This window comes from Orcinus orca, chromosome 20, assembly GCF_937001465.1.
Source record: "Orcinus orca chromosome 20, mOrcOrc1.1, whole genome shotgun sequence".
NCBI classification, from domain to species: Eukaryota; Metazoa; Chordata; class Mammalia; order Artiodactyla; family Delphinidae; genus Orcinus; species Orcinus orca.
The window spans coordinates 41,399,169-41,418,372 of NC_064578.1; the positions used below are offsets into that span (position 1 = coordinate 41,399,169).

The 19,204-nt window shown below is 43.3% G+C and overlaps 1 protein-coding gene and 1 pseudogene across 5 annotated transcripts in view; one reads left to right on the plus strand and one right to left on the minus strand.

The window, feature by feature from the left end:
* CEP89 (centrosomal protein 89) overlaps positions 1-19,204 on the minus strand; it is an 80,283-nt gene that overhangs the window by 20,631 nt on the left and 40,448 nt on the right. For all 5 annotated transcript variants that reach the window (XM_004284259.4, XM_033413669.2, XM_033413668.2 and 2 more), the window contains 3 exons: positions 13,564-13,667; positions 10,644-10,759; positions 8,499-8,679 (listed from right to left, as the gene is read on the minus strand). In XM_004284259.4, coding sequence (XP_004284307.1) covers positions 8,499-8,679; positions 10,644-10,759; positions 13,564-13,667 — 401 coding nt within the window. The remainder of the gene's footprint in view (positions 1-8,498; positions 8,680-10,643; positions 10,760-13,563; positions 13,668-19,204) is intronic.
* LOC101271573 (partitioning defective 6 homolog beta-like) lies at positions 15,163-17,527 on the plus strand (annotated as a pseudogene).

Below are 19,204 nucleotides of genomic sequence, written 5' to 3' on the forward strand. Positions count from 1 at the left end.
GGGAAAAAACTCCAAAACCAAAAACCCGTCAACTTGGAATCTTTACCCAGTGAAATTATCAATAAAGTTTAATGATTTTTCCAATAAAAGTACTGTGAATCTTTCTATTCCTTTCTATTTGTGATGCTTTGTAGATAGCTCTTTCCTTCCTCGTTTCTTTCCTTTTTTTGGGGGGGGGGTCTTTTTCAAAATCTCATTTTCTACATATTTATTCCTACAAAGAAATACAATCGATTTTTGTAAATTGACTTTGTTTCTACCAATGTTGCAAAAATTCATTATTATTTCTATTTTTATTGAAGCATAGTTGATTTACAATGTTGTGTTAATTACTGCTGTACAGCTAAGTGACTCAGTTATATGCATATACATGCTTTTTCATATTCTTTTCCATTATGGTTTATCACAGAATTGAATATAGTTCCCTGTGCTTTGCAGTAGAACCTTGTTGTTTATCCATTCTATATAAACCAGTTTGCATCTGCTAACCCCAAACTTCCAATCCATCCCTCTCCCACCCCCCTCCCCCTTGGCAACCACCAGTCTATTCTCTATGTCCGTGATTCTGTTTGTGTTTCACAGATAAGATAGGTTCATTTGTGTCATATTTTGAATTCTACATATAAGTGATATCATATAGTATTTGCCTTTCTGACTGACTTAGTATGATAATCTCTAGTTGCATCCATGTTGCTGCAAATGGCATTATTTTGTTATCATTTTTATGGCTGAGTAGTATGCCACTGTATATGTGTACTACATCTTCCTTATCCATTCATCTGTTGATGGACATTTAGGTTGTTTCCATGTCTTGGCTATTGTGAATAGTGCTGCTATAAACTTAGGGGTCCATGTATCTTTTAGAATTCTAGTTTTGTCTGGATATATGCCCAGGAGTGGGACTGCTAGATCATATGGTAATTCTATTTCTAATTTTCTGAGGAACCTCCATACTGTTTTCCACAGCGGCTGCACTAACTTACATTCCCACCAACACTGTAGGAAGGTTCTCTTTTCTCCACACCCTCTCCAGCATTTGTTATTTGTAGAGTTTCTAATGATGGTCACTCTGACCAGCATGAGGTGGTACCTCACTGTAGTTCTGATTTGCATTTCTTTAATAATTAGCGATGGTGAGCATGTTCTCATGTGGATATTAGCCATTTGTGTGTCTTCTTTGGAGAAATGTCTCTTTAGGTCTTATGCCCATTTTTCAATTGGGTTTTGTTGTTGTTGTTGTTACTGAGTTGTATGAGCTGTTTGTATATTTGGGAAATTAAGCCCTTGATGCTTGCATCGTTAGCAAATATTTTCTCCCATTCTGTAGGTTGTCTTTTCATTTTGTTTATGGTTTCCTTTGCTGAGCTAAAGCTTGTAAGTTTGATTAGGTCCCCTTTGTTTACTTTCGTTTTCAGTTCTACTGCCTTGGGAGACTGAGCTTAGAAAACCTCGGTATGATTCACGTCAGAGAATGTTTTGCCTATGTTCTCTTCTAGGAGTTTTACGGTGTCACGTCTTATGTTTAAGTCCTCAAGCCACTTTGAGTTTTATTTTTGTGTATGGTGAGAGGGTGTGTTCTAACTTCACTGATTTACATGTGGCTGTCCAGCTTTCCCAACACCACTTGCTGAAGAGACTGTCTTTTTCCCATTGTATATTCTTGCCTCCTTTGTCAAAGATTAATTGACCATAGGTGTGTGGGTTTATTTCTGGGCTCTCTCTTCTGTTCCATCGATCCACATTTCTATTTTTGTGCCAATAACACGCTGTTCCGATTACCGTAGTGCAAAAGTCTATTATTTCTAATGATTTATTTGTAGATCTGTTTTCTACATATGGAATTCTATCATCTATAAATAATGACACCATTATTTCTTTCTTCCCAAACTTTATAATTTTCTTTTTCTTGCCATGTGCACTAGTTACCATTTAGTAACCAATGCTGTTTATGCTGTTTAGAAATGGTATCAGAGGGCATCTCTGTACTGTTTCCAGTCTCAATAGGAAAGCTTGCAACATTCCACCACTGAGAGTGACATTTACTGCAGTTTTATTTTTCAGCAGGACCATTAAAGAAGTTCACATCTATTACTAATACTGTTTTTAGAGTTTTTACATCTAGATTCATGAGTGAAAATGAAATGTAATTTTCCTTTCTTATACCATCATTGTTGGGTTTTGGTATCAAGGTTATATTTACCTCATAAAATGAATTAGAGAGCATTAACTCTTTTTCTGCTCTTTAAGAAGTGTTTAGGTGAGACTAGAATTATTTCCTCCTTGAATATTTTTAGAGCTCCTTTGTGAAGGTATCTAGGCCGGTAGTTTTCTTCAAGGGAAGATCTCTGGATTCAATTTCTTTAATGACTAAAGGAATATTCAGGTATTCTTTTTCTTTATAAGTCAGTTTTGACAAGTTATATTTTTCAACGAATGTGACTATTTCATCTAAATTTCCAAATGTATTGGCACGAACTTACTTTTAGGTGCATCTAGTTGATGGACTGAACCTTTTATCTCTATGAATTGATCCTCTTTGTTACGTGGAGTCTTTACCTTAACATTTATCTTGTCAGATGTTAATATAATTTACCACCTTTCTTTTGGTTCGTGTTTGAGTAGTATAACTCTTTCTGTCCTTTTACTTTTGAACTTTCTGTGTCCTTATGTTTGAGATGTATATCTTAACGACAACACAGAGCTGCTGTTGAGAGTTTTGGTAAACGACTCCGTGATACTGCTGCCTTGGCATCCATTTCGTGTGGCCAAGAGGCCTGCGGGGGTCTTGAACAGACACTAGCCCCGCTCTGGAGCACAGGCCCTATAACAGCCAGCAGAGTCACAAGTCAATGTACGTTCATCATATGACTCCCCCAACGACCCTCCTTCCTCACCTCGCAGGGCCTTCCCCTCATGCGCCCTTTAGGTAAGAACCCCCTCTCCCCCTTGAACCTTACCCAAACCCTGCTCTTTTCTGGTTTGAACTGACCAATTGGCCTTAGCCCAGGAAGCCCAAAGCACTCCACCCACGGACCCTAATAAAGGCATGTGCCTCAGGTCCTGCGGCTTCTCTCTGCCTGCACCTGCCTTGACCTCCCACGTGGCCCCGCGAGGAGTGCTGTGCACCTCCTCCAGGACCTGTGAGTGATGAGCTTCTCTATTTGACTTTCCCTACTACTGATACATTTGCTTTTAAATCTAACATTTTATTTTGTGTTTCCTGTTTTCCCACTTGTTCTACCTTTTCTTGACATCATTTGGATTACTTTTTAAAAAAATCATTCTTTCTTTCCCTGTACTAGTTTAGAAGTTAAACACATTCTGTTCCCAGAAATTTCATCATGCGTATTTTCAAACTATAATCAACACCTTTATCCTCTTCTGAATGATAGACTTTAGAACACAAATCCCATTTACCACCCTCACTAATTATATGCTCTTTCTGTTGTACATTTTAATTCTATGTATTTTTAAGTCCCCAAAGATATTATCATTATTGGTTTATAGAATCAATGTTCATTTACATTTATCCACAAATTTACCACTGTATTTTAGTTCCATCTTGCTTCTCAGATGTGCCACCTTGAGTTACTTTCCTCCTCCAGACTTATGCCTTCTATACCCTCCTGGAATTGCCTTTAATGCAGGTCTGCTGGTGGTGACACTCAGTTTGGGTTGGAAAATACCCTTATTTGACTTCACTTCTGAAAGGGATTTTTTCTGGTAATAAAATCCTAGGTCATCCAGGCTTTGCTTGTATCCAGCGCTCTGAAGCTACCATCTAAGGGACCACAGCACCCCTGTTAAGAGCCTGCTGCCGCTGAACTCCTCTGAAGGAAACTGTCCCCGTCGGGCCAGCACAAACCATGTATCGTCATCTTCGGTTGGGGAAGACTCTCAGCTATCCCATCTCTAACCACTCCTTTTGATTTAAATATATCCCTATGCTGATTCTTGTCTCCAATCTAGTGGTACCTCAACCTTTGAACACTCTGTGCCATCCCGAACTAGTTTTGCTTCTGACCTATTTCAGTTCACTATTTCACAGTTCAGCTGTATCTAATCTGTAGTTAAGCCCATCCACTGAGTTTGTATTTTTCAGTTCTAAAAATTCTATTTCTTCCTTTTCAAACCCACTATTGTCGCGTTTTAGAGTTCCCTGAAGACAATCTGGAGCTTGTCTTTCCTTTCTTTAAGCACACAGCCACCAGCTGTTGTATAGTCTTTGTCTGAGAATTTTGGGTTCTGTGGGTCCTTTTGATCAACGGCTTCAGGGATCTGGAAATGCCCTTCAACTATTAATGCCTCCCTTTCCATTTTCTTTAATCTCTCTGTGATTCCTGACGATCTGAGGCTGCACCTCTTGGGTGGGTCTTCCATCTGTTATCTTTTCTCTCCATTCCCAACTGTTTGTTTCCTGATGTTCTAGGTGAATCCACAAATTTCTCTTTCAGCCCTTCAACTGATGTTTTTTGAAAATTCTGGTAATCGTTTTTAATTTTTCTTATTTAGTGATTACATTTTTGCCATGGCATTTTATTCTTTTAAACTCTCCTTGGGAGCACCCGGATGGCCTAGTGGGTTAGGATTCCGGGCTTTCACTGCCAAGGGCCTGGGTTCAATCCCTGGTTGGGGAGCTGAGCCGCCTGGCACGGCCAAAAAGCTCTCCTCAATCCCCTGTGTAATCTCAGTTTCCCTTGAAGTGAGTTTCTCTGCTCATCTAAGTCCCCTCCATTGCAATTTCCCCCCTACACCCAATGCTCCTTGCTGTTGGTCACATCTAGCCGTCTATTCTTACTTTAGGATGAAGACTGGGTATTTGGTGTGCACTGTAGCAGGGGACTGTTCTGTCCTGGTGCCTCCCTGAGCAGACACATCGCTGACTGATGACCAGGACTCCATCTGTGTAGGTGAGTTATGTGAATAGCTGGCTTCACTTTAGGATACAGGACCCCCCAAAACCAGGATAAGGAAGGCTTGCCTTTCGTAGATACCACTAGTCACCACAAACCCTTAGCTCTCCCCAAAAGAGTTTGCTAAATTTCTTTAGTGACGTAGGTTGACACCTGGTTTCTCTCCCATCACCCAAGCCGGGTAAGCTCGAGCTTTCTAGGCAATAGTAAAAGCAAACAGCAATCTAAGCTTCAAGTTGTAACCACCAGTCTTAGTCTAAGCCAACTGGACAGTTCACTAGGAAAATAAGCTTCTGCCGTTTCCTGCATCACAGTTCCTTCCAGGTATGGTTGCCAATAAGCAGAACAAGCAAGACAAAGTGGATAAGCCACTCTGGGTTGATTACCTGCACTGCCTTCAACAGGATAGGAGAACGACACATGTGCACCATACCGAGAAGCTCACTGAGCAGAGGTTCAGACCAACCTTTTTCTACATCAATAAAAATCTTTTCTTCATGACCTCACCTTTGCCTGAGGTACAACCCTTTCCTAACTCAGACTCACCCCCATTGTAGGAGCTAGTTCAACAGCCGCTCTGCTGCTAGTTAATAATTCCTCTTTTGTATGTGGCGTTATCTCTATTATGACAGCAGCATGGGAAGGGCTCCCCCTCACCGAGGCAACCAGAGGGCAAGTGCACTGAAGCCCCAGAGGCCCTTCTGTCACCTTTAGCCTAACTCCAAGATGTCCTTGGCTCCAAGATGTCCTTGGCCCCTGTGTGGAGTAGCCCAGACCGAAACACTCTGGGTTTCCTTCTCCTTATTTTGCCTATTTTTCTACCAGGTCTTGGTACCTACCGCCTATACACACTTCCCCGAATTCACATACTCCGTCTCTGATGAATCCATGCCCCTCTTCCCACGTTACAGATTTCCTCTCCAAGAGTGCCAACAGGCTCAACACTCCCCCACCTCCACCCTCCTCGTTCCTCTATTCCTTACCCCACCTGTCAACTCGGAGTCCAAAGCCTCTCAGCAAAAAGCTGGCACCAGGGCTTTCCCTCCTGGAGCGTAAGGACCTGACAAGCGGCTTTTCTGACTGTGGTGTAAGTGCCTGACATTAAGCTTTGGATCTGAGGCTTCCATTTCAAAGACATGCTTCTCGAATAAACATACTGCTGGCCACACAACTAGACAAACAGCCAGGCCATCTTACCCATAAGGTTCCCCTTTTAGAAAGCTCTGGGTGCCCTAGGTACTGACCGCTTCAGTGGCCCCCTTCCTGCCCCAAATTCCTGCTTTCGCCAGTAAAGAGTGAACCCGTGAAACCCTAGGCACTTCACCCTTGACCCCAAAAAGGGCAGAATCTCAGGTCTGTGCTGTCTCTCTCTCTACCCTCGACCTTGTCGTGTGGCCCCAGGTGTACCGTGAACCCTCCAGGACCTGTGAGGAATGAAACTTGTTTCTTCAGCGTTTCCTGATGGTGCTGCTGGGGCGCATCTTACAATCAGAACAAGAACTGTAAGGGCCTGGCCCAGCCAAAACAACACTTGGGTGGGGCTGGGGTGGGAGGGGGTAGCTCGCCAGAAGTAGGATGGCCCAGGTGAGTGCTTCAGGCATTTCTATCAGACAGCATCACTACTGACAGGCTGAGACTAGCAGGAAACACCTCCCAGTCCAGTGCCTTCTGAGCCACTACACTCCTGACCCAGTTTCCACTTAAAAGAGATTTGGTGACCTGTTTGTTCCTTCCATGACCACATCTCCCATTGCCTTCACTCCCATTGCCAATTAGTGGCTTCCTTCAGAAATTTTTTATACCTTTTATACTCACCTCTACGGGGCTATTAGGATATGTGGTTATGACGCATCCATAAAAAAAAAAAATGAGCCACAGGAGTGAGTATTTGAGGAAAATAAAATCATAAAGATGAATATGACTTCAAAAAAATGTCCTTCCTCTACTGGAACAGAAAAGTAAAGTACAGACCTGGCCCAGACAGCATGCAATAGTATAGTCAAAACACTGGGTTCCTGTACTTCTTATCATCCGCATTTACTGATACACCAAGCTAAGCACTTTGTATGCACTAACTCATTTATTCCCCCCACATCAACTACCTTGAGCTGAAAGCCCCACCATTTAAAAAATTATTTCTTCTCTATTACAAAAGTCATATGCATTCATAACAGAACACTTGGAAAGCAGAGAAAACACAAAGAAAATTTACATTACATTACTCGTTATGATAGTTAAGTTTATGCGTCAACTTGGCTAGTCTATGGTGCCCAGTTGTTTGGTCAAATACTCGTTAGATGTTTCTGTGAAGGTATTTTGGATACGTGACTAACATCTCAGTCAGTTGACTTTAAGGGAGATTATCCTTGATAACGTGGGCAGGCCTCATCCCATTAGTTGAAGACCTTATGAGCAAAAACTGAGGTTTCCCAAAGAAGAAAGAATTCTGCCTCAACACTATAACATAGTCTCAGGTTCCAGCCTGAGTCCCCAGCCAGCTGGGCTGCCCTATGGAGCCTGGATTTGCCAGCCCTCACAACTGCACGAGCCGCTACTTAAAATAAATCTCTCTCGTTTTCTCCAGATATATACATACATAACCTATACATATCCTATTGGCTGTTTCTTTGGAGAACACTGACTGCTGATACACCCATAATTTCACCTGCCAAAGATAATTTCTATTACTATTTTTCCATTCTTCCAATCCTTTCTCTATGTACGTATGGAATATAAGTAATTTTATATACATATATGTAATTACACAGACACAGACAGACATACACACACAAGAGTGATGAACTCGTCCCAGTCATCTTCGTTAACACGAGAAGTCCCGCATCCTGGGAAACCGCTCAGTCCCAGGCAAACTGGGATGGCTGGTCAGCTTAATACACACACACACACACACACACACACACACACACACACACACACCCCTTTTTTCTTTTTTTTTTTTTGCAGTACGCGGGCCTCTCACTATTGTGGCCTCTCCCGTTGCAAAGCACAGGCTCCGTACACGCAGGCTCCGGATGCGCAGGCTCAGCGGCCATGGCTCACGGGCCCAGCCACTCTGCAGCATGTGGGATCTTCCCGGACCGGGGCTCGAACCTGTGTCCCCTGCATCGGCAGGCGGACTCTCAACCACTGCACCTCCAGGGAAGCCCCCCTTTTTTCTTTTTAAATAAAATTGCAATCATTCTGTACATACTGTTTTGTAACCTAATCTCTTCACTTACAAATATATTGTGGCTATTTTCCAATGTCAAAAATATTCTTCTGTGACATCATGTTTAATGGCTGCACTGTATTTCATTTTACGGTTCTATCCTTTCATTTCACCTCTAAAAACAAGAGAGGCTGGAACAGTAGGGGAAAAAATCATATACCTACACACAAACTGTAGACCACAGCCCTCAAGGACGGCCTTGTTCTACTTTAATAAAATATTTACCATTCTTAGTCTTGGACTCCTGTGCTGGTGTAGCAAAATGACTCAAAAAAAGAGGGAGCACCCTCTCTCTACCTGCCTATAACAACATGCATGGTGACACATTAATGCTTGAAAAGACATTGAGTCCTTACCTTTTTAATTCATTTACAATTGAAGTGTGCACTTCTATTGCAACTTTGCTGTCCAACTGTAATTTTAGCTCCTGGCATTCCGTCCGCAAAATTTCCAATTGCTCCTTACTTTTAGTTAGCTCCTTTTCTTGGCTCTGTGTTTTAGCCTCCAGAAGCATTAGCTGTTTAGTCAGTTTAGAAACTGAAACACAAAATAGACGGATAAAGACTTGGTACAGAAGAGCTAATAAAGCATGATTACTGATTACTAATACTAGTGAGAGCTTATAAAAGATGATCTCTGGGCTTCCCTGGTGGCGCAGTGGTTGAGAGTCCGCCTGCCGATGCAGGGGACACGGGTTCGTGCCCCGGTCCGGGAAGATCCCACATGCCGCGGAGCGGCTGGGCCCGTGAGCCATGGCCGCTGAGCCTGCGCGTCCGGAGCCTGTGCTCCGCAACGGGAGAGGCCACAGCAGTGAGAGGCCCGCGTACCGCAAAAAAATAAAAAAAAAAAAAAAGATGATCTTAAAAAAAATGTGCTGGCGATTTAGAAATTAATACCAAAGCCTTTGTACTTAGCAATTACTGTCCCTATATTAAGTAGTCACTCAATATACACTTTCTTACTGGGGATCAATATACTGATATTATTGTTAAATATATAATATTTAACAAGACATGATTCCAGTCTTCAAGGAACTGACTTTCCAAAGACTGAAGCCTTAAGTCACACACAGATGTACAAGTGTACATCATGATGTCATCCCTAAAACTGCAAGATTTTCAAGATTTTAAGGACATCAAGTATGGCCCAACTAAGGGCAGAATTTGTTTTTCTTCCCTTTCTTCATTAACTTTTTATGTTTAGTGTCCTACATCTAAAGTAAATCATAAATATTTTCATCCTAAGTGACATGGAAGTATGTCATATTAAGATACTTCCTGGGCATCTGCTGAAACTAGCACTCAGAAGTATTACAGAGTAGAACTCTAAATCCTTCTGTTCTGGGAAAACATTTAGTTGAACGAAATGAATAGCTGTTTCTGGGAAATGGGAAAATAACATGGGCAGCTGACTGAATCACACAGGCCAAAATAATCATCCTACCTGTTTAGATCTGCTGTGTTTGAGAGTCAGCTCAGTAATTATGAAATTAATTTCCCTGTCGTCTCTGATCTTTGAGGCTTTGTCTCCCCTCCACCCCAAGCAATGCCAGGACAAAGGCAGCTACTCCTGTGCCTGCTCAGTCTATGGGGAGGAAACTCCTGCTGGATTGAGAGCTGCTCTCACTGCGGACCCGGCCTGGCCGGCAGACACAAGCCAAGCACCAGCCCCGCAGCTTCAGCTACAGCAGGGGCTGGTAGCGGACTCTTCCGTGGTGTGGAAAGGGAAGCCGCTGAATAACAGGTGCAGGAGGGGAAACAGAAAGGACTCATGCTGGCTCACAGAAGACAGCTTGTATCTTGGCCTCCTGTCCTACATTGTTCTTCACCAGAAAAGAAAAATCAGTAAAGCCAAAGAAAAAAAAAAATACCACTCTCTTTTGTGCTCATAAGTTTTGGTTTTAATCGAAGTGGAATAAATGACTCAGTCTGGCCACTACAAAGTCCACTGTCATACGCTGTGAGGCTCCTGGGATGGGGCGGCAGGGCGGGGGGTGGGGGGTGGGACACGTGGGGAGAGGAGGCGCTCACAGAAAGGATCTGACGGAGATTTAAGCTACGGCAGCGCCTGCAGCGCTGAAGGAAGGGCGAGAGCACAGAGAAACTGTTTAGAGAGTCAATGGTTCCTACTTATTTACTCATTCAACAAATTTTGGGGAACGTGTCCTCGTGTTGTTTCAAATATTCATCTCACACGATTTTTCCCAGTTACGTGGCACACTGTTTTCCCCAAAACTCAGTTCTGCTCACTCTAAAGCTGTCATCCACAATTGATTTACAGAAGAGAGTAACTCGACACCGTAGAGTCTAAGAGAAAGCAGTCAGTGCATCACGGGTGATGGCTGGATATGCTATAACATAAACAGCTGCCCTTCAGTAAAAAACATGTTCTAAAAAACATGACTTCCAGTGTCTTCAAGTGGGGTTGGGGGTGGTACCAGTGTAAAATGACACAATGGCGACGTCACAGCATCACCACCACTCGCGGGACGGACCGCTCACCTTCCTGGAGACGCTCCTGGTGCGTGTCCTTGGCTTTTGTTTGCTGAATCTCCAACTGCTCTATCAACAACTTGTTTTCCTCTAAAACCAGTTCTGCTTGAGTCTGAAGCTGACGCCTACAATTGATTTACAAAATTAAATACTGACATTCAGGTGCAGAATGATTAGAGACACTCCTGAGTCTAAAAGAAAGCATCAAATGTGTTGTAGGTAATGACATGTTTTAATGCTAAACATGTTATTAACATAGTAAGTCTTGCCATTTCCATTAAATTGAGGGAAAGGACAGAAAGGAAGTGTGAGTTACGAACTGCTTTAGTAACTTGTTAAAATGTAAAATTTCAAACATATACAAAAGTAGAAAGAAGAGAATAGAAACCCCCATGTACAAAACGCCCCGCTTGAACCCCCCAGGTTGAATTTCACCTGCGCAAACCGTATCCTGACAGTTGGTGCAAAGTAAATCCCAGCTCAGCTCAACCTCATGATCGCAAAATCCAGTGAAAATGAGCTAAAGGGATCTTAGAAATCATCTAGTTAAATGTTTACCACCCGAGGTACATGGTAAACCAGTAAATTATCTCAATTTTCCACTTTAGACTCAAAAAAGTGAGGTGCAGGAAGGAGGGAGAAAAAATGAAAGGAGTCCAGCTCTAGTGATTACCTCCCTCAACAGAGGCTGTGCACTAGCTCCTTGGCACCTGGAGGCGTCCCTACCAGCTGCCCGGCCTGTGGGGCGACAAGGCCCCACGCTGTCCCACAGGGGAGCTCCCCTAGGCGGGCCGTTCCAGCCTCCTCATGCCTGCCTCAAACAGAGCAGCTCCACTCTGGACTTTCTTATCAGACTTCCTCCCTCCCTCCCTTCCTCCTTTTCTTTCTTTTTTAAATGAAAGGGATCTCCCATTCCTAAAAAAAAAAGGTCAAAACCTCAAATTTAGTTTAATTCTCCTTCCCATTTTATAGGTAAAGAAACGAGGTCCATTAAGCATGAGGTTACCCAGCTGGTCAGAGGCAGTTAGGGAAAGAAATGTAGAGTTTAGCTGCAGCCCAGAAGTTCATCGAGAAATTATCTGAAACTAAGGAGAAAGACTCTGCTGATGTGTGAAGTCGGCGTGCCCGGGGGTCAGATCGGGACGCAGTGCACCTCACGCCTGCGCAGGCACAGGGAGCAGCGGTCTAGGCCGGGCAGGCGAGGGCACGACTGGGACGGGCTTCGGGGTGGCAGGAGATCTGCCTACAGGGTGTGAGGCCCCGGTCCTGCCCCAGCTGGAGGACAGTGAATTCAGAGTAGGGGGAGGCCAGCCGCAGGGCCTCAACAGGCCCTGTGCAGAACTGACAGCTTTCTGCAGCCCAACCCTGTGCCACAGGTCACCAGGCTAGAGCAGGATGCATATTTTGAAGTCTTATAAACAGGACTGGGGAAGACAGTGGGCATGTGGAGTTCAAAGTGGGGTCTGCCTTTCTTTTCTTTCTTTCTTTCTTTGTTTTTACCGTAACGAGAAGTAAACAGGTTTGACTTACAGCTATACACAAGGTTAGAGAAAGAATCTGAGGGTTTGGGAGAGGAAGCCTGGAAGCAGCCCAGCTGACCTGCTTTCTAGGGCACTATTCAAGGAGGGTTTGAGGGGAGACACACAAGGAACCCTGACAGAAGAAAATCAAATTTCAACAGGGGAAGCCACAGTACAACAGGATCCAGTAGCTGCCCAACCAGTCCCAACTGACACATCAGTGGCCATAAAATCAGTAAAGTAAAATCAGTAAGAATGCTGTTGACTCAATTCCAAATTTCTATATATCACATATGGGAAATATTTAATTTTTTTCAGTGATGTTAAGACATTAAAAAAATATTAACTATAACATACCTACCCAAGGCAAAAAAGATATACCTGAATAGCTTTTGCTTTCTTGGTCCTGCTTGGGTATTGCCTTTAGACTTTTGAAGACATTTACTTTCTCAAGTGCACTGAACAGGCATCTGTTGCTGCCGTGCTAGATGAACAGGACATGGCCCTGCCCTTGAGATGCTCCCAAAGGAGAAGAGGGAGACAGGTGTGAACACACATAGGTAGGCCCAGCATGGCAGGTACAAGGACAGGGCGTGTGTTTAGGGCCAAGTCAGAAACTGAGACAAAGGAACAATTCACTCTGCCTTCAGGGAGAGCTACTGACTAGCACCATTTGAGCAGGGCCCTAATGGAGGTACAGGAGGGCAGGAAGGGGTGTTCCGGGGGGAGGGAAGAGCATCAACAATAGGCTGGAAGTGAGGCAGCGTTCAGCTGTCTGGGAGCGGAAGGGGCGGGGCAAGCGGGAGCTGGGAGTGCAGGGCCTCATCCTGGACTGTCTGTCCTAAAGCCCTGGGAGCCATCAGAGGGGTCTAAGAAACGATGCGACTCAACAGGTTCGGGATGGGAAAAGTGCCCTAGAAAAATACAACCTCAGAAGATAAAAATGGAGACAGCAGGGCTTCCCTGGTGGCGCAGTGGTTGAGAGTCCGCCTGCCGATGCAGGGGACACGGGTTCGTGCCCTGGTCCGGGAAGATCCCACACGCCGCGGAGCGGCTGGGCCCGTGAGCCATGGCCGCTGGGCCTGCACGTCCGGAGCCTGTGCTCCGCAACGGGAGAGGCCACAACAGTGAGAGGCCCGCGTAGCGCAAAAAAAAAAAAAAAAAATGGAGACAGCAAATATATATATATATATATATATATAAACCTATTTAGAAGTTTTAAAGTAGCCTTTAAAATACAAGTTTAGAATAATTTACTAGTTTTCACTACACCTTATTAGTTTCTTAGAAACTCTCCATTAAAATGTTTTAGTTAAAATACATATATATTTGACAATTTAATAAAGTTTATTCCTATTATCTTTTCTTTTTCTTAATTAGCAAAATACCAGAAACACAACACCACTTGCCATTCCTCACTGGTGACAAGACTATTCTTATTCCGCTCTTGGTGCAGTTCTTCATTTTCTTTCACCACTTCTTGGACTCTCATCTTAAACGTTCTCATTTCCTCCTGAAACAAAATTTGTGTAAACTGTAACACACACATACATTCATCTCTATATTTCTTAGTTCTAATGCTGTCGCTGTGGCTAAAATCAAATGTTAATAGCTTTTAAGCAAAGTCTCATAGTACCAGCAGCCTTAAACTTGGTACCAGCACCAAGTGCCTGCCCTCGAGGAGCTCACGGTCTAGCGAGAAAACACAAGACACACATACCATGCAGAGAACAAGGGACAAAAGCACCTCAAGTTAGTTCGATTCCTAACTTGATAACATTGTTCTATAACTGCCAAATATTTGAAAAGATAAAAAGGGGAATACAAAAGGCAGAGATGGGCTTCCCTGCCTTCTCACTGGGCTTCCCAGTGAGAGGCCCGCACAGCGCAAAAAAAAAAAAAGGCAGAGATGCCTATAAATGCCATAGTTTTTTCTTTGTTTAAAGACTTTGGAGGATAAATTGGAGCTTTTTAGATAAAGATAAGAATGTTTCTTCCTAATTGAAGCCCATTTCGGTAGGGAAGGGCTTAGTGCAGGGGTTGGAGTCTCATAATTTTGCCCCATTACAATCACGAGAAAGCCTCCCTTACTTAAAGCCATCAGTCAGTCCAGCTTCATCACTCATTGGCCCCCACACGAGGACTGTCGCTTGGTCTGTTTTCGACTGCTAACAGTCTGTGTTTGTGGCACTCAACGCTGGGTGGTCTCCATCATGGCTTTTCTCAGCTAGCCCTTGGCCAGCTTCAGTATTGTGTGTTGTCTTCTGGTGAGAATCTTAGGTGTTAATATTTATTCTGGGACGCTTCTAAATATTCTTCTCCCAGCTAGCAGACATTTATACTTATAAAAAGCAACAATGCCAAGCAACTTCTCTTTCTCTCACCTTTCTGCCCAAACGCACTCCCTAATTGCTAGCAGTGCACTGGCCCTTTTAGAGAACATGGGTGGGGCAAACTACAGCGCACAGGCCAGGGGTCTATTTGGTCAACAGCATTATGGGAACATAGCCACGCCCATTCGTCACACCTGCTCTGCAGCCGCTTTCATGCTACAGTAGCAGAGCTGAGTAGCTGCGAAGAGAGACTCCATGGCCCCCAAAGCCTAAAATTGATACTAAGTAAATGTTTACAGAAAATGTTTCTGGAACCCTATTTTAGAAGGAGCACTAAATAAGTATTTTTATTATTTGGATTGATACTTAACCAATTATACAAGATTAATTCACCCTCTTAAAAATTAAGTGTCCAGGCGGCCGTCGCCGAGGCCCGAAGGGAGGGAGCCGCGTTCCCGCCCGGCGCACAGCCAGTCTCACCCTCGGTCCCACCGCGTGAGGAGCCAGCCAAGCGGAGCTCTGCACGGAGACCCGAGCCGCGGTCGCCCCTCTGCAGGTGCCTGTGAGGAGGCGCCTGGGCCGCAGCCGAGTCCCGAGCCCGCCGGCCGGGCACTCGCTCTCCGCGCTCCGAGGGGCTGCCCGGCTGGAGGAGGCCGTTGCGGGCCAGGCCTCAGGATGAACCGCAGACACCGGCAAGGAGCGGGCAGCGGCTGCCTGGCCCCCACCGTGGCGGTGAAGAGCAAGTTTGGAGCTGAATTTCGTCGGTTTTCACTGGAAATATCAAAACCTGGAAAGTTTAAGGAGTTTTATGGATTACTGCAACATGTTCATAAGATACCCAATGTTGACATTTTAGTAAGCTATGCAGACATCCATGGAGATGTACTGCCTATAAATAACGATGCTAATTAACACAAAGCTGTTTCAGCGGCCAACCCACTGCTTAGGATTTTTATACAAAAAAAGGAAGAAGCAGACTACAGTGCCTTTGGTACAGGCACACTAATAAAGAAGAAGAATGTTTTAACCAAATTTTTTCGTCCTGACAAACAGAGAAAAAAGCCACACATAGTCATTAGTATGCCCCAGGACTTCAGACCTGTGTCTTCTGTTATAGACGTGGATATTCTCCCAGAAACACATCGTAGGGTCCGTCTTTACAAATATGGCACTGAGAAACACCTAGGATTCTGCATCCGGGACGGCTCCAGTGTCAGGGTGACACCCCACGGCTTAGAGAAGGTCCCAAGGATCTTTATACCCAGACTTGTGCCAGGAGGTCTGGCTCAAAGCACAGGACTATTAGCCGTTAATGATGAAGTTTTAGAAGTTAATGGCACAGAAGTTTCCGGGAAGAGTCTAGATCAAGTAGCTGACATGATTGCAAACAGCCACGACCTCACCATCACAGTGAGACCAGCAAACCAGAGGAATAAGATCATTAGGAAGAGTCGGACTTCCGGCAGCTCTGGCTAGTCTACCGACAACAGCCTTCCTGGCTATCCACAGCAGATCGAACCGAGCTTTGAGCCAGAGGATGAAGACAGCGATGAAGATGACATTATTATTGAAGACAATGGTGTGCCACAGCAGAACCCTAAGGCTCTTCGTAACACCGAGAGCCTGGAATCATTAACACAAATAGAACTCAGTTTTGAATCTGGACAGAACGGTTTTATTCCTTCTAATGAAGTGAGCTTAGCACCCTTAGCAAGTGGCACAAATACAGAATTTGAAAGGCGTGCTCCAGATCAAAAACTCTTAGAAGAAGATGGAACAATCATAACACTATGAAACCATCGCGTCTGAATGCTTTCTGAGTGAGGATGCCGTGGAGACTTGTAAATTTGGCTAGTTTAAAGCATATGTACCTCTGAACCAGTGATCTGGGATAGGCATGAAAAAAATATATTGCAAGCTTAAAATGTTATTAAAATAGTAGTTTGATAATTAATATAAACTTCAGTGGGTCAGAGGTGAATTTAAGTCTAAAACAAAGGGGCCTTTGCTAATGAAATGATGTGCTTTTGCTATTTTGTCTATAGAGAACTGGATGTCAGAGCACATTCCCAGAACTACACATAAGGACTAGATCATTTCCGTTTGAAGTGGTTGCATATTTAACCTGCTGTGCAGAGCCTGGTTGATTTTTCCTTTAACTGTATATCTTTTAATTCTAACGTGAAGAAGTCTATCTTTCGGTACTTTGGGACCTTGGCTCCTATATTCCCCATGTTGTATTTTGATTTTTTAATATTGTTCCTCTGTTGCTAACTGTAGCGAGTAATTTTTTCAAATTTTTTTTCCTAATTTCTAAGAAATCAAATCAATTGACTGTTTTTTACGGGTTGCTTCCTAAGTTATAAAGCATTGAAGCTATGTTCCTGAATTAAGAAACTCTAACAGTTGTTCAGGTCCGTGTTTGCCCATCTTGTAGCTTTCATATTTACAGACTCATTCCATTTGGGCATCACTTATGTTGTGAAAGCCCGTTCCATCGACTCTGGTGATATGGGAGACTCTCTCCTGTAACCTCTTCTTTTTTGTTTTTGTTTTTGCAGTACGGGGGCCTCTCACTGTTGTGGCCTCTCCCGTTGCGCAGCACGGGCTCCGGACGCGCAGGCTCGGCGGCCATGGCTCACGGGCCCAGCCGCTCCGCGGCATGTGGGATCCTCCCGGACCGGGGCGCGGGCCCGTGTCCCCTGCATCGGCAGGCGGACTCTCGGCCACTGCGCCACCAGGGAAGCCCCCGTAACCTCTCCTTGTCCTCATTCCAAATCTCATTAGAAATCATTCCTTTTGTTGTGTGTATATTTTGTTTGTCTGCCTTTTTACTCTTTTAATGTATTTGAGTAGTGTGAATTATTTTCGTTAAAAAAAAAAATGCACCCAAACTAAGAGATTTTTACACACACAACAACCTTGCAACCTTGTGCACTTTTTATATGAAAATTTTGGGTTTTCCTTAATGAGATTTCTAGGAACACTGCCTACACTTTATGAAAAGTATGTCGTCTTCACCTCTGACAGGTAGAGTGTATCTCGATTAATTTTATGAGGCTATTTATTACTTTCCGATGCATCCACTTAGCAAGGTAAGAGTAAGGCTGCGAACTTTCGTTCCTTGCCTGGTTTCATTGTATGGAGGTGCACAGGCACTACAGTAGCTTGTATATAGAGACTAAGAATAGTATGAACTACATGAGTTCCCTGTGACTTATGGATATTTCTCTCAGAGTTATTTATTGATTAATTTTATGCTAGGGCTAGAATGGATACCTTATGACAACTGTGTGCTATTAAAACAAACAATGAAGAATCAAATGACTCCGTTTTGAAGGATATTTTCTCTATATGGTAAAAGTATATGAAGTAAAGTTGATTAAATGAAGCTCTCTTGACTCAGAGTACTTCAGTGTATTTTGTTCACATGTTACCACTAAACATGTTATCACTAAACTGTTAACTGCACAACATTATGTAATACAGTGTACTTTTTGTTGAATTCATTGAAGTTCTTCCAGTTATATAACCACTATTTTTTAATGGCATTCCAGGTTTAACATTCTGTTGAGTTCTATAAATTTGAATCTTGAATGGCAAAATGTTAATAAGTAGAAGGTTACATTTCATTTATAATTATAAGCGGTGCAGGGCTTCAACATTTTAAGTAAAAATACTTTCACATACTAGCTCTCTCTCTTTTTTATTTTTAACAAAGTTTTAACATCAGAACTTTTCGCTTAGGGGAAGAAATACTTCAGAGCTTGACTTTTTGTACAACTTTTAACTGTAAAATACAGATTTGTCTTGTATATATTCATGAAAATGGAAATCAAAGCTGCTAGTGCTTTTTTTTTTTTTTTTTTTTGTGGTGCGCGGGCCTCTCACTGTTGTGGCCTCTCCCGGTGCGGAGCCCGGGCTCCGGACGCGCAGGCTCGGCAGCCGTGGCTCGCGGGCCCAGCTGCTCCGTGGCATGTGGGGTCTTCCTGGACCGGGGAACGAGCCCGTGTCCCCTGCATCGGCAGGCGGACTCTCAGCCACTGCACCACCAGGGAAGCCCTGCTAGTGATTTTTAATTATCCCACTAAGGGTATATGTCAACGGTCTTTTCAACTGGATCTCTCGTTTAAATTATTGGTGAAAGAATTGATTACTAGACGTATTGTAAAACCAATAGATCTTGGTTATACAATAAAATGTCGATTCATTGGTAGTCTGAATTATTTCAAGTGTACCTTATTAACAAAAATATCAGTGGACTCAGCATAAAATTTTATAGTACTAAATGTCAAGCTAACTGTGAATTTTGTTCTGTATCTCAAGTAAATTTATGATAATGTCCTCATGAGCTATCAACAAAATATATGTACTTTTGTGAACTATGGATTTTCTAATTAAATTTTACATGCAACATGATTTTTACATGAATGCTACTTTGTTTAAACTATCAAATGTCAGTATTTTACTACAATTTTATTATAAAATGTACATTATCACTAAATGAGCTTTGATTTTAAAAATTAAATTAGCTTTAGTTGTATATTATTTTTTACAAATATAGACTTGTATAAAGGCTAAAAAAAATTAAGTGTCCAACAGAAAGCCTAGGAGAAAAGGTTCACAACTGCATTACATGGGCCATGTACATGGGACAGCAGAACAAGAACAGGATGGGTGACTCTTAACAGACCCTTCCAATCAGGGATCCTAGAAA